Source organism: Convolutriloba macropyga, chromosome 11 (genome assembly GCF_964194025.1).
Source record: "Convolutriloba macropyga chromosome 11, txConMacr16.3, whole genome shotgun sequence".
Lineage (NCBI taxonomy): Eukaryota > Metazoa > Xenacoelomorpha > Acoela > Convolutidae > Convolutriloba > Convolutriloba macropyga.
Window position 1 is genome coordinate 20,514,276 of NC_134478.1, and position 15,374 is coordinate 20,529,649.

The following is a 15,374-nucleotide window of genomic DNA, read 5'->3' on the forward strand; positions in this document are numbered from 1 at the left end:
TGAAAAGGGTAAATATATAAATAGTAATTACTATCAAATGGGCAAGTTCAATTTGTTCATGTAATTATGTATGTATGGAATGGCTTTTTCGGTTCAATTTTACAACCCCCACCCCTGCCTTCAACTTTAAAATTATGCCACCAAATTTCTTCCTAAATAGGACAAAACTAGGGTAGATTAGTGAAAATTCTGGAGATTGTTCGCATTTTTCTCCGAATGTTTTGACTTAATTCCATGGAAGTAAAGGAGAGATTGAAACGTGAACCGCATTTTGACACATTCATCAGTTATGGTTTACAGAAGAAAAATGAATTACTAATCAATTACTTTTGAGTTGTTTTGTCAATAGTAATCTACTGATAACCATTAAAAGCAGCTAAGAGAGCTGAGTTGTCGGAGAAAATGTTGCCATTAGCGGCAGGTGTTCCTTGCAGGCTCTGGTGGGCTAATTGGTTGATTAAAATTCCGTTCTGGTACATTTCGAAGAGCCCGTTACCCGCCGTGGACAAGTTGGCCGGTTGGAACCCTGGAAGTGCAGCAGGGGGTGTCTGGGGAAGCTGTTTGTTTGAGGGAATGGCGATCGCCTGGGAGGTCTGGGAGGTTATTGCCAGTTGTTGGGGGTTGGCGGCCGCGGCGGACATCATGGCCAGTTCGGTTAGCTTTTGGTGGGGGTTGGTGGCCATTCCGGCGGGGGTAATTGCACGGGTTGTATCTGCTGGGTTGTATAAAAACTGGTTCTGTGGAATCGAAACGCCTGGACTTTGAAGGGCTTTCTTGCTGGGAGGACTGCTTAAACATGACAGGTTGTTTAGTGAAGGGGATGGGGTGAGCCCAGCTGCTGCGCCCAGACTGGAAAGAAGCATTGGGTAGTAGTTTGGGTTCATAGCCGCGAGGCTTAGAGGGTTCAGAGTTGAACCAAACTGCTGAAAGCTGTTCATAATTGTGCCTGGGTATGCCATATTGGCAGCTGGGTTATAACTCATCAAACTTTGCTGAGTTCTCACAAACAGTGGGAATGGGTCAATTAAGCCCGAATTTGGATTGGGTTTTTGGGATGCGAGCTGGTTCATGACTTCTTTTGGCTGGGCTTTCTTCGCCTCGCACATTTTGCCTTTGATCTCGTGATAGTGCTCTCGGCACGCATCATCAGCCGACTCCTCTTTCGTAAACTTGACAAAAGCGAAGCCCCGGAGTCGTTGGGTATTTTTGTCGTACATCAACATTACCTCTTCAATTTCCCCGTATTGTCCAAAGTAAGCCCGGATGTCATCTTCGTGGGTATCTGGCGGCAACCCACCCAGGAAAACTTTCTTCGTTTTGCTCACAACTTTGGACTGGTGTTTTGGGACTGCTCGTTTGGGGTCTACCTTTTTCCCGTCAATAAGGTGGGGATGGTTAGAGTCTACAACTCGGTCGACGGCCTCAGCCTCGGCAAACTTTATAAAACCAAATCCTCGCGACTTTTTACTGGTTGAATCTTGCATTATACAACATTCAAGAACTTCGCCAAACTTAGAAAAATACTCTTTCATACGATCTTCAGTGGTACTCCAACTTAAGCCCCCGACAAACATTTTACCAGGGTCATTATTGTCGCCGTCAAGAGCTGCGTTGCTAGTTGCGATCGTGCTTTCTCGCGAGACAAGTTGCATCATTATTGTGCTTGAGGAGACAGAGGAACCCAGTAACCAAGTGACGTTCGGTACAACAGTTATCAGCAGCGATTTTCCACTGAGGGGTTATTTTGTTCACAAGGGGAGAAATGTGAAGTGTGTGATCGAATTTCGGACCTAAACAGACAAGAGAAATTGGATTTACAAACGGAAAAAGAGGGCGGAAATTTGAAGCATGGGTTCTCTAATTAGGGCAACTAACCTATACACATTGTCACAAATGCATTGTATAGTATAAGCTGTTAAGGCTATTCAGTGTCCTACGGAGCGAAAATATAAGGGGCGGTATGAGGGTGGGAGCTAGATACGGTTGGGGGGGGGGGGGGGCATTGAAAAGAAAAAAAGCTTTGTGCCAATTTCAATTCACGTCATCTTAACTACATACTCAGCTCATTTTAGTTCCTGATTATCTACGGATAGAAAAAAGCCCCCAAAATTAGATTGGATCTAATGTATTACAGGGCTTCCGGCAACGTGTCAGTGTTAATTTGAACAGACAGGAGAATGGGTACTTTTTCCCCTTCCTTTCCATTTCGCTAATCAGCCGTGAAATACTATTCCCCGCTTTCCCTTTCCCCCTCAAATTTAATGGCTAAAAGAGCTTTGCTAAATAGATAACGAGCTTTAAAATTTTGTTCACGTTATATGCCAATGATTTCACCGTCACTATTTTTCCTTTAATGTTAAAAGGCCGATAAGCACATTTAAGTCGCCGTTAAAATAGTGAACGTTTCAATTTAGTCCCCTTAAAGGAGCAAACTTAAGCGGGCAAAAATAGATGGGTCTTGTTTTCGGGACATTAGAAGGCAAGTAAGGGGAGGGTTCTACATGAATATTTGTTCTACTGTGCAACCGTAACCATAATTTGTTTCAAATAGAGATACATCGTACCGTAAAAAATGGCTTCTGTTTCGCCCATCTTTGGTTATCAAGTGCTGATAAAATTAATATCAATTAGTCTGTCTGTACAATTTTGAAACTGAATTAATAATCTAAACATTGAAATTCGTGTCAGTACTTCCTGATTTTGGTTTGAATTTAGTATCTTCGTTTTCTAATGTCTGAATTTTCTATTTCTCTAGGCCGATTATTATTCACTTTTTTAACGTTTGGCCTTGCCGAAGCAAAAAAACATTCAATTTTGAACAGAGGCGGTTCAGAATAAGTGCTTAAGCAGAATGAGCGGCTTCGACATCAGTCAAATTTCAATTTTGAAATGTTCCGCTTACAGATTAGTAATGCCTTCTATTACCCATTTTTCCTTATAGGGGTTCCCAAAACCGATTAGGGTAAAATTCACCTCCAACCTCACACCTTTTGTTTCGCCCCGCGTGAAATATTTAATGGACGAGTTAATGCATTTTGCCCGGGGTTTTCGTAATTGGCCAAATTTGTTCATAGCACGCAATCACGCGTGATTAAAGCCGGTTACCTAGAAGTGATTACGACAGTAGACGTCAAACTGATGTCGTTGTTGTTTTGGGCAAATTGTCAAAGTCATAAACTGATGATTACAGTATAGGAAAAGGAAAGATTGGGCTATTTAGGCCGGTTGCACGCAGTGTGAACAAACTAAAATGTAACCCACAATTTATTCCAGAAATTAATTCAACTAAAATTGATTTAAAATCGTTGTTTGACTCTGCAAATAATATATTGTGCAAATTTGCACAAAAAATCAGTCGTTTTCTATCGGTAAAACCCTTGCTTCTTGATGGAATTCAAAATATTTATGATTTGTGGTCTACCCAAAATTGAGGTTGTTTCTAGGAACCCTCGCGTTTCCAGACCCCGGTTTCGTTGCATTATTTTTATCACGAGGGTTTTCGGCATAACGGGTTTGTTGTATTTGGATTGTGTGATGGGGGTTACTTGTTAATTTGTTCACAAGTGTGCACTTGTTCTGATTATGCGATCTAAAACTGAAATGGTCACGCATGTTAAAGTAAAGTGGTGGTACATTTACCCAAGTACATTACATAACAGTACATTCTAAGAGTTTTGTAACACTAGTCACGACATTTAAGTAATTAATGCTAACTGTTCACACCCTCTGCCTCAAAATGTGTTCATATACATCATGGCAAAGGGCTTTGAAACCCCGAAACAAAACCCTCACGGAAAAATTTGCCCTAAAATTTCATTAAAATGTTTAAGAACCTGAGTTACTGGTTCAAAATTTTCATCGATTCTCAAATCTCTATAGTTAATGAAGGGTTGTTATTTCGTGAGGGCTTTTTTCGAGGATGATTATTTCCTAAAGTTATGTTTATAACAAACTACTGTTGCAGTTCGGTTCTTTCGTTATAAATTATGATGCATTTAAGCTTGTCAATTTCTAAAAATGTTGAGTTTAGGGGGCGTGTCTGAGCGTGATTTAAGATTGGCTAAAAATGTAGCTTTCTGATTGGTTGGTTGGTTGAGTATCGGTGATTTCTATTGGATAAACATAATTGGTCGTCTATCATCTAAACACGACATTAGTCTAAGAAGTCCAAACTCCAAATGATTTTAGTCGGAAGCAAATTATCATCTATCAGTGCTAATGGAGCTTATATCTCTATCATTATAGTCATATCATCAGTATATATATCTTTACCCGTTGCCATTATAGCTGATATTTCCACGTGGCTATCTTTCAGCTGATTTCTCAGCGGTTCCTGTAAAAAATCAAAAATCACTCCTTAAAATGTTCTCTTTACAGTACATTTCAATCAACAATAACTGATAGACTTATAACTACTCTAAGGTGGTGAATAATCATTCTGATCAATCGATACCAAAGACTGATACAAACCCGAAAAGTGACAGAAAAGGGTTTTACCAAGAAAATGATCAAAGCTTACAAGTTACGATAGTTTTCATTATTAGCGACCATAACTAATTAAGGAATTGTTTTCCTGAATTTTCAAGCTTAAAAAATCATACTTGTAGACATCTTCAAGGTAAATGACATCACCAATTTAAATTTTACTTGTATCAACTTCTTGTCCCCAAAATACCATGAAATTGAAATTGATATTGAGCAAAATTTTATAGGTGATCCAACAGCGAAAAAGTGAGCGAAAAGGAGAAACAAATTTTAAATAAATGCTGAGCATTTAGTAAATTTAATTTGTTCAAAATCATTCACTTCAAAACTCAACTCTAAATAATTAAACAAATATCTGTTCTTTTCAAAAAGAGTTCAAATTCCACCTGCTCCAAAATCGAAAGCCATAAAGAATTTTTTTGTTAATCCAAAGAGAACAACTAAGCGTTGAACAACTTTTTTCTGTTTGTCCGCTAAAAAGTACCTGTTTCACAGTCTGTCCTCTTAAACATTGCTGACATCATTTTGCTGTTTTTCGGTCAACAAAATCAACATCACAGATCAGGCATCGCAAAAACTGCACAAAACCCAACATTAGTAAAATCAATCAATTTCTGATTACCTAAATTTTTTGACCAAGTTATCATATTTACCATATCAAAAAGGATATACGACGTTAATTTTGCACAAAAACTTTGTAGGAAACAAAGCAAAAATGGGTTCAGAAGAAAATGTGACCAAAATGATGGCCGATTTCGAAGAAACAGTCGAAGATGTGAAAAGTTCCTCGGGTGGCATGGCGTTCGAGGTCGTGTTGGAAGCTCCCAAAGTCGAGGAGCCCCCCGAAATTGTATCGACCCTGCAAACCAAGAGCGGGGGCACCAGCCCACGTGATAAAACTGAAATCGAAATGAAAATTGCACGTGCCGAGGAGCGACGAAAGGAGTATCTCGACTCTAAATTGGAATCGGTCCGACTGCTGGAAGATAGGCGATCCGAAGTTCTGTCAAAACAACGCGAGGATGAGAAAAAGTTTATCGAGCTGACCAAGAAGAAAATTGAGAGCAATTTCGAGCAAGTTAGCGAGAACAAAGAGGCGCAGAGGAAATTGTTCGAAGAAAGTTGCCAACAGCGGGAGTCCAGAATCGAGGAAGTGTTGAAAAGAGCTTCTCAAACAGCGCAACAATGAACCAAGAATGTGAAACTTGAACTAATGTGAAACTCAATCAAAAATATGTAAATTTCATGCCGAAAAAAAGTAGCCAAATTTTTGTATCACCAAAACAGCCCTCCAAGTTTGAGATCTTTGCAATATATCTTACTTCATATCAAGTTGTAATGATTTGAATCGTACTCACCAAATACAGTTTCTAAAGAAGGTATTTTGCTAAAGTCTTTGACTTTATTACAATAAAAGCCAGTAAAGAGTTAAAAATTTGTGGAACAAAAGAGGCAATTTGTGCTTTTGATTTCTTCAAATGATGTCTTAAAGTGACGGCTTTTAGCTTTATCCAAGGAAGGAGCTAGCGAGAGGGAGAAAGGTTGAGAGTGGCGACTATTAAGAGAAATGAAAGCAAGCTAAAGGCAATGAGAGAACAACGCATAACCGGCACAGAAGAGAGAACAACACGGAGGCACAAGGTAGCTAGAAATACAACAGGCTGTTGTGTCGGAATGATTGTTAGTTGGGATGCAGAGGCTTTTAGTGAAAAAATAATGGAACGGTTAATCTTTTGTAAATTCCTATTGATTAATGCAGCATTGTGTATGTGTGTGCGTATGGAGAGAAAGAACGACTGGCGGCAACATTAGGTAGAGATTACGTGATTTCAGACCCCCCAAATCGGCTTCACCTGTTGGAAACTGAAATGCGCACATTTAAATTCGATTGTAACAAAAGTCTTAAAATTATATTGATTTTATATTAATCCTTGAATGTCGTAAAGCGACTTTTGCCTTTTTGTTCTGGATTTGCGGCGTGTCTTGGTGCAGGTGTGCGCAGAGGTTAAAACTATCAGGATATTGTTGTTTATTCCTGAGTAATAATCTCATTTGCAAATGCAATCCCAAAATCACAGCCGAAACCTCCATTCCATCAATCTCTAGCCTCTACCTGCGACCAGAACCATAGTGTGCAACAAAAATGGCGACTCGGCCTGGCTATACAACCTGGCTGCGTAAATGGATTGACATCAGCCAAAGCCAACATGGCTGCCAGCCAAGTCATAAAATTCAATCCCCTCCCCTGACCAAAAATACAGAGCTCCCCCAGGTTTAGGTACTGGCTATTTGACATTAACAACCGTTTATAGCCATTGAATACTGGACATAGAAAATGACCATAAATGGAATAAAACATGACGTCAATTTATCAATTGGTAACTGGCAATTATGCACTTCGCAGTATAACCAGAACAGCAAAGTGGGCAACAGTAATATAAAAACTCTTAAAAAAATTGAAAAATTGAACAGTAAACCTGAAGAAACAAAGATTGGGACCTGTAATCTCAGCGGACCAACTTTGTAGACACTTAGACACTTAAGCGCTCTCTAAAGCGATTTTTTTCTACTGCACTATGCACGCCTCTCAATGAAGAGATGATAAAACTGTACCGATATCTATGTAAGACAGCTATGTTATGTCGACAACATTAAATGTTGGCATTCTGAAAATTGAAAAAAAGTTTAACGCCGGCTACAGGGTTGGGTACGTAACATGTAGAAAACAGTTGGGAATTCAAAAACTTATCCCTAAAATGCCTTTCCCAGGCTGTGATTAGGAAAATTTTGCAGCAACCTTAATATAAGGTGTGTATCAGTACAGAGAATAGCTTTGAGAAACTAAAATTGGTGCCCTCGAAAATGTTTCGCTGTATTCAATAATTAACGAACGCGATTGGATTTATGCAATCACTAAAACCAGCCACTAGTAAATATGAAATAACTTGAACCTGGCTTCCAGTAACTACCGCAAAAACTGGTGTTTTCTCGAATTACTAGGCTGGTTTTTTGTTTGAAGTATCAAAATTGAAACAATTACAAAACACTAAACAAAAATATGCATGAAAATTTTATAATTTTCGTAAATGTTTTGAATTGATTTTTCGCTTTTTCTTTTAAACATTTACGAAAATTATAAAATTTTCATGCATATTTTTTAGTGTTTTGTAATTGTTTCAATTTTGAAACTTTTCAAACAAAAAAACCAGCCTAGTAATTCGAGAAAACACCAGTTTTTGCGGTAGTTACTGGAAGCCAGGTTCAAGTTATTTCATATTTACTAGTGGCTGGTTTTAGTGATTGCATAAATCCAATCGCGTTCGTTAATTATTCTCAAATTTTCATGAGCCCCAGTAAAAAAAACATTGAAAAAAAATTAAAAACCGAAAGTACAAAACATCATAGAAAATCAGTCTTCCAATTAATTAACGTATTCCAATTAATTTTGGGTAAATTATTTGAAAACACTCCTCCAATTTATCGATGCCATAAAATGTTTGTAAATAACTAAATCAGTAATGGCTTCTTTCCATCGTTGTTTTGCTTTCGTATTTACTTCTAATCCTTTTTATCTAACTGTATAAATTTTTTAAAGTGAAAATAAATGAATCTATGAGATAAAAAATGAAATCAAAGTTTGACGCTTTTAACAATCATGCAAAACATCAGACGTACGAGAGCGCTGATAGCTACAAATAAGTGTTTCCTCTCAACCAAAAAGGTCTGAGATCGTAAAAATTGACCAATTGTGAAATAGTTAGCATGTTAAAACAATTTTTAATTTCAAAGTTTGGCATATGAAGTAATATTTATAACAATATTAATCCGAGAAAAAAATGAACCAAACCATGGTGATGCAATTTTTATATAAAATTATGTCCAGCAACCAATTGATTTCAACTTTAAACTAATTTTAAACGACTTTAAACAAAAAGCTACTCAAGCGTGTATAGAGAAAAATACTTTTAAAAAGAAAAATTATTTTAAATTTCATCATATTTAAAATAATTTTTTGTCATATTGGTTATCTGATTTCAAAACAACCAAATATCAACATTCGAAAAGCTGGCAGTTTATTTTAATGAGTTCTTAATAAAAGCAACTCTCTAAGAGATCAAGAAAATATGTTCACAAAAAAATAACTAAAATTGACACGTACCATCAAACAAAGCTCTTCTCGGTTTATGTTCCTCAACTTACTGGGTGCATATTTTTTGCACCCCCCCCCCCAAAAAAAAAATGCAAGTGCCATATCTTCACGTAATGATTTACTATGTAACAACCCGTGCTCTGTAACTGGGGGTGAATAACGTATTGAGGGAAGCAAAATTGGAATAGACTCTTAAACAAATATACAGTAAAAATTAGTTTTAGAAAATATAAGTTAAAAGCTGACATAAGGACTTAGTTAAGCAATTCAATCGTCAACCGATTTTTTCTAAGTCTTTGATGTAAAATTTAAAAAAAAATTGAAAATTTTCAATAACTTGTCATTTTATTCATTTTCATATCAACATACCACTTGCAAGCTCTGACAATGATACTGGAATACTCTATTTCATTCTTTTTCTTGCTCTATGGTTACTCCTATCAAACAAATGACTAAATCTTAATCCAAAAACATTTCTCAAGAAAAAAAAACGAAAAATTTGGTCCTGTTAAGCTCTATTTTTTACGGAAGATAAAGACAGAAAATTTCAATGTATAAGATTCCATATACGTTGTTCAAAGTTAAAAAATTTTTTGGTCGTTTTAAAAATTACTTAGGCATTTTCTTGTTTCACATCTCGGCTGCATAAAAAATGTTTTTTCTTCAATGCGAGAACAAAACTCTTTTTGCCCTGATAGAAAAATTTTTTATGAGTTGATCACGCTTAAGGTTTTAAATTTCTCAATTTATTAAAATTTTTGATTACTGTGCAGCACATAACAAGGGTTCCGAATCAAAAATAAAGTTATCATAGTAACCAATTAATTAGCAAAATTCCAAATCAATCTTGGCAAGTTAGAGTGAAAGATGTTTCAGGAATCTGGCAAAAACTACTCCCCGCAAAATTCCAAAATTCACACTTATCATGTGAGATGGAAGTTTGTACCGGTTATCGTAAAAACAATTTAAAACTTGTACGAGCAGTATCTTAGGGGATGATAAAACTAACCAAAATAAATATTACTTAAATTTTGAGTAAAAGAATTTTCAGCCGTCGCTATGATCTAAGTCCTGATGGATGCAGATTTTAAATGAAACGGCCATTTGTCTCGGCCAAATGTCTCGGCCTATTTTATTTTTTATTAAGTACTAAGTTTGCATGCCTTAAGAGTTGCATAACAGACAACCAGGTATATCATCAGACACAATGAAAAATTTACACCAGACCAAAATACTTGCAAGACCGGGTTGACCATCATAAACTTTTCTTGACAACCATATCAAAATCATATATGGAGTTCATGCTAACTTGGGGACCATATAACTGACCATGAAAAAACTCACCATTGCTCGAAAAACTCTTAAAAGAAACATGCATTGCACTTGGAGCGGAGAAAAACTCCTCAAGGCACTTGAAAAAAAATAAAATTCATGGATAATTGCAATCAAATTGAAGACCATACATACTCATGGTGCCATATAAGACGATAATTGTCAAAGTGAGCAAAAAACAGGAGAACCGACAAATGACCAACCTGCGACTATAAAACAAACCGATACAATTAAAATAGTATTAACGAATCATTTAGGAATAATGCAAGAGCCATGAGATAAACATGTATCATAAAATAATCGCAAAAAAACCATGTAAAAACGATTTATGAACTATTTAAGAACGATGTACCAAATACGAATCTGGAAAGAACCATATAAAAATCATATAAGTACCATCAATGGACCATGTAAGAACCGTATAAAAATCTTTCAAGAACCATACATGGTACCAATATGCCAGCTACTATAAGCGTTTAAAGTATGGATGTTGAAAGAAACAATGTGCTTGCCGGATTCTTGGATACCATATAAAAATCATATATTAAAATCTTGTCAACCATAGTAAGATTATATAAGAAACTTTTGTATGGCCTGAGTTGATTCCTGGATATGGTTCCCAAGAAAGGTCACACTGAACAAAAAACATTTTCGCCGAAAATTTAATGCGCAAGGAGCTTGTTTTCACTTTTATGGCCGTACAACTCCTTCTTCGATTCAATACAATTAAAATTGAAGCAATCAGAACAATTTCTTTTGTCAAACATTTTTCTTGATAATGGATGCTTGCCGTGGCAGACTATTCAAAACTGAACTGTCGAGGTTCAAATAATTATGTGCATTTCGAGCCAGATGTGTTAGAGTATAAACTATAATAAATAAGTTGTGATAATAAGATGGAGGTTGAAATGATAGCTCAATATAAGAGAGCATAGTAAGACTCTCGGAATGTGGACTAGTTGGCTCAGTGGAGAGCACAGGATTGCAATCAATTAAGAGATTGTGGCGTCGCAGCCCTTAAAGGTCCCAATTTTTACTATCACTATAATGGTGTTTACACAGAGTCAACATAACGAGCAAAAAGTTACTCTAACAAGACGAAACTTTCAAACTTGTTTTTTCACATCAGAGAAACAGAGAATGCATCAACTTAATTAGTAGGATACAGTCTTTGTCTTTTAATAGATAGCAGGAGAAAGAGATAAATAACAAGGGATTAATTTTTTCTTTAACAAAAGAAATGTTCTGTGTTTGCCTCTTTCTAAAAAAATTATCTACAAAAGATTATTGACGGACAATTTATTGCAAAATAGTACTGACATTTGGGTCAAGCGTACTTTCGAAATTAGTATCAAAATACTACTAAGTACTAAGAATACTGCTATTATAAGCAAAAAAAACTAAATATACAAGCTTTAAACTCACCAAACTGTAGGTCAAGGTTGAACTTCACACAGTCAATATAAAAAACACAACAAGGAATCTAAAAGCTCTAGATGTATCTTGTTAGAACATAACCAAATCTATCATACCACAGGAGAAATACAAGAATGCATTTAGAAATTTAAATAAGATTAGAGCTTTGCATTCGTCATTTGCCTGTTTGAGCCACGGTTGCAGTGTAACTAGAATTTTTCACGCATCTAAACTCCAGAAAGATAGTAAGTAAGCTGAACAAGAGAGAAGAGAGTGAGAGAGGAAAATTGGCGTGGGGCTGGAGCCATAGAAAGGGAAGGATTATTACCCTTGGGGAAAAGAGCTTCAATAAACGAAATTAGGGGGCGCTTAGCTTAATTCCGAATTGTAAATTCAATTTTCTACTCACTAATGCCGCAAGATATACGCACATACACATGCACACACGCACATGCTAAGATGCAATACGTAAACGACATATACACATACGTACATACGTACATCTCACATGCAAATGTTTCTAAAAGCACACCACAATTCATTCGCAGATTTGAACTCGTGAACAAAAATAAAAACTAGAAAACTTTTTGATGTAAAAATTGAAACATTTTTTAGCATTATCTTGCTAATCAATAGATACAAAGATGGGAAACAAACAGTTACAATGCATGTTGATTGTTACTTAGAGGGTTGAGTCAAGACCAACAGTGAAACTTTCGGATGGTCTGATTAAAAAAAAAGATTTTAGTCTTTCAGATTGATGGAAATAAATAACATCATTTCTGCCTATCATATAATAATGACCGTTGACACATTAAAAAAGGAACGAAAATCGCAAATCTGCTTTTAATTAAATTCAAAAAGATCACGTTTTTTCATATAACCTACGAAAGCCAAAAAAACTATAAGTTTTGCATTTTTTGTAATCAGAAATATATTTTGGCAAAAGACTATTTTAGATCCTCCGTTAACATTTAGTAGTTGGTGGGGATTAAAATAAACAGGGCGAACAAATTACATCAAATATTTCCCAGGTTGACCAACGCAGACAAATTGTAGACGCCATGTCTGAGCCATACACGGAGTTCTTCGTTTCTCAGATAAAAAAATAAGCTGTCATAAAAAGAGCTCTCTTCTTAACAAATTAAAAAATTACAAATTAAGTTTCTTGTTTAGTCTTTAGTTGATTGTGCCCACTTCACTTCATTTATAACTCACTTTCTGATTCACTGTATATTTCCAAACATTGATATTTGAAACTGCATTAAAACACCCAATCCAGCTACCTAAATTATCAGCTTGTTTTAATTATTCACAAAACGCTCTAGCATCAAAACTGTTAGAAAAATAGTCCGTATGGTTTTTCTGTTGTGGGACTGAGGTGTGTCGTAAGAGTGTTTTGTCAACTTTTTTCAACCATATCTCAGGGGTTTATCACACTTGAAAAAAATGGATAGAGAATACGGAAAGTTTTGTTCAGTTTTTGATCCAACATTTTATTTTTTCAAAATGAGGGAATATATATGCGATCCCGGCTTCTTTTCGTCAATATAATTTTCACTTTTTTATACGCATCGTACAGAAAAAAGGAGAAACATCTTTTTGTAGCCCTTAGAGACTAGTTTCGATTTTATAAAGAAAGTAACAAATTAATTGAAATTTGAAAAAAAAGAGCCGACTAAAACATTGAAAGAAAAACAAGAAAATAAAAGACAGAAAAATATTGAGGTTGGAAGGGGTGGGGTTGAGGCGGAGTATAAAAAATTATTAAATTGTATCAAAACAATTGCTCAAAAATTGCAATTAAATTATAATAATCTTATTATATTAGCTCACACAAAAATCTGTTTAAAAACAAAACAAAGAGAAAATTTCTTAATAGAAATTAAGCACTCAAAAGACAAAAATCAAAATTTTTGACAATTTGAAAATTTTTTCTCTTCTGGTTAGTACCAAGGTTAGGTTTTCACTTTTCTGTTTATGCATGAATGTTTGATTTAATCAAAACAGAAGATCGATATGGATTAGGGGAAAAATTAAACAGACGATAAACTTTTCTAAAAAACGAAAAAAGAAAAATCTTTAATTTATTTTTTCTCTCAAATCTTAAATGAATTTCTTATACTATACATTACCAAAAAACTGGTTCTTCGGATTTCATTTTCGAGAAGTTGTATCCAATTGAACATCAGTGTTACTGTTTAAGTACAATAGAAATACGGAAAATAATTTCTTTAGAGAAAAAGAAAAACCCAACAAAGTAGAAAATGTTTTTTGGTCTCCAAAACTACAATACCAAATATGGAATTGTAGTCTTCTATATTTGAGAATTCAATTAATATTGTTGCTTGCACTATTCAAGTTGTATCGCTGTAATTAGGTGTGCGGATCAATGGTAATTTTATAGGATTACTTTATTGTTCCGACCCCCAATTTAGTGGGGAGGGAGGAACTATATACTCAACTGGGTTTTTTTGTTCAGTCAATTTTGGCCGATCGATATATTCATCGTAGAGAAATGTGAGTGGTATAATTAAAAAACCCGTCAAGCGTAGAATACGGAATTAAAAAGATTTTTTAATTTTCGTTTTTTAAAGGGAGATATCGAGGTTTAAAGTTTTACAGTATAAAGTTCTCAGTGAACATTCGACTGTTTTTGTTCACATTTTCATTAATTTTGGTAATATTTGGAACAATTTCGCTAATATAATTCAAAATAAATTAAAATTTTTCAAGGCAGAGTGTTGTTGTTACCGTTAGAGATAGAAAAGCGTTGCTGAATTGTTTGATTGAATTATTTTCTGGCTAAAATTTTAGATAAAATTTTCGAAATTCAAACTTTTTTCGTCAAAAATTTGCTTTTTTGGTCTAATTTGTTAAAGTCTGCCAGGCTTAGTGACCTAGAAACCTTAACACAGACTCCTTAATATCAAAAAGAGCATTAGTTACAATTAAGCACAGTATGAAAATCTTCTGGAATTAAAAATTTGCCGTTTTTTGCCGATTTAAGTCGATAATGCCAGGCTTAGTGACCTAGAAACCTTAACACAGACTCCTTAATATCAAAAAGAGCATTAGTTACATTTAAGCACAGTATGAAAATCTTCTGGAATTAAAAATTTGCCGTTTTTTGCCGATTTACGTCGATAATTATACAAAATGCTTTTTTTTTAATTTTTGAAGTATTCCACTCAACAATTGGTCAATTCGCAAACACTTGGAACACTTGGTTGATTTGCTGGGCGCGGGACAAAATCAGGGAGAGGTTTGATAATATCATTGATTCTTAGAATCAGAGACTTTTTGGTTTTTATTTTGATGATGCCATTTTTCAAAAAATTTTGCTTTTGTTTTTTTTATGTTAACTACTGAAAATATTTTTTTTCACTGCTCAGTTAATGACAGCTCCAATTTACGTAAATTTGAAGCTAAATGTAGATACAGTTTGTTTTCAGAGAACCAAAAGGTTTTGATGGATTTGAGGAAGAGTTTGAGCAGAATTTAACTGACTTCTTGTGTTTTGCCTTCAATTGTTATTATTTTGGCAATCTGATTTTTAAGTTTAACCGCTCAAAGATCTAATTGCTTTATTCAAGAGGTGCGAATGAACCTTTTCTATTCACTCGGTTGTTACCTAATGTCTCTTATGTTATTGAATGTAATTGATTTAAGGAAATTTCTGCGATTTTTTTGAACTTGTCAGTTTTTTGTATTATTTTAGTCAACAGTTTGATTATTATCAGTAAGTACAAATCAACCTCTCCTCAGTATAGTAGAATACAAACCAATTTTGTGGCCGATAGTTATAACATCAGTTTTTCTTGCTTTTGATACTACGGGTTTTCATACAAAATTTTCTGATATTTGTGCATAATTGTCCATTTTTGCTGCTGGCTTTGATTTTCTACACATTATTTAACAATCTATCTAAAAAAAACTTTACAACATTTGAAACTGAATTTAATTTTGGTTTTCCTAGCTTATGGTTTGA

General features: G+C 35.0%; 2 protein-coding genes across 15 annotated transcripts in view; one reads left to right on the forward strand and one right to left on the reverse strand.

The window, feature by feature from the left end:
* Nucleotides 1–239: 239 nt before the first annotated feature.
* LOC142349389 (uncharacterized) overlaps nucleotides 240–15,374 on the reverse strand; it is a 36,191-nt gene continuing 21,056 nt past the window's right edge. For 6 of the 14 annotated variants that reach the window (XM_075400915.1, XM_075400918.1, XM_075400914.1 and 3 more), the window contains exon 2: nucleotides 240–1,790. In XM_075400915.1, coding sequence (XP_075257030.1) covers nucleotides 354–1,655 — 1,302 coding nt within the window. In that variant the 5' untranslated portion in view covers nucleotides 1,656–1,790 and the 3' untranslated portion in view covers nucleotides 240–353. Of the gene's footprint in view, nucleotides 1,791–4,272; nucleotides 4,334–5,843; nucleotides 6,011–11,392; nucleotides 11,916–15,374 lie in introns of those variants that run through there. The other 8 variants (XM_075400910.1, XM_075400909.1, XM_075400908.1 and 5 more) reach the window with 4 other exon arrangements.
* On the forward strand, nucleotides 4,894–5,863 carry LOC142349391 (uncharacterized). Its single transcript, XM_075400920.1, has one exon. It carries the CDS (start codon nucleotides 5,201–5,203, stop codon nucleotides 5,672–5,674), a length of 474 nt encoding a protein of 157 aa, XP_075257035.1. The 5' UTR covers nucleotides 4,894–5,200; the 3' UTR covers nucleotides 5,675–5,863.

Coding starts and splice junctions, on each gene's coding strand:
- LOC142349391 (XM_075400920.1), top strand. CDS start 5,201: ATGGGTTCAGAAGAAAATGTGACCAAAATGATGGCCGATTTCGAAGAA.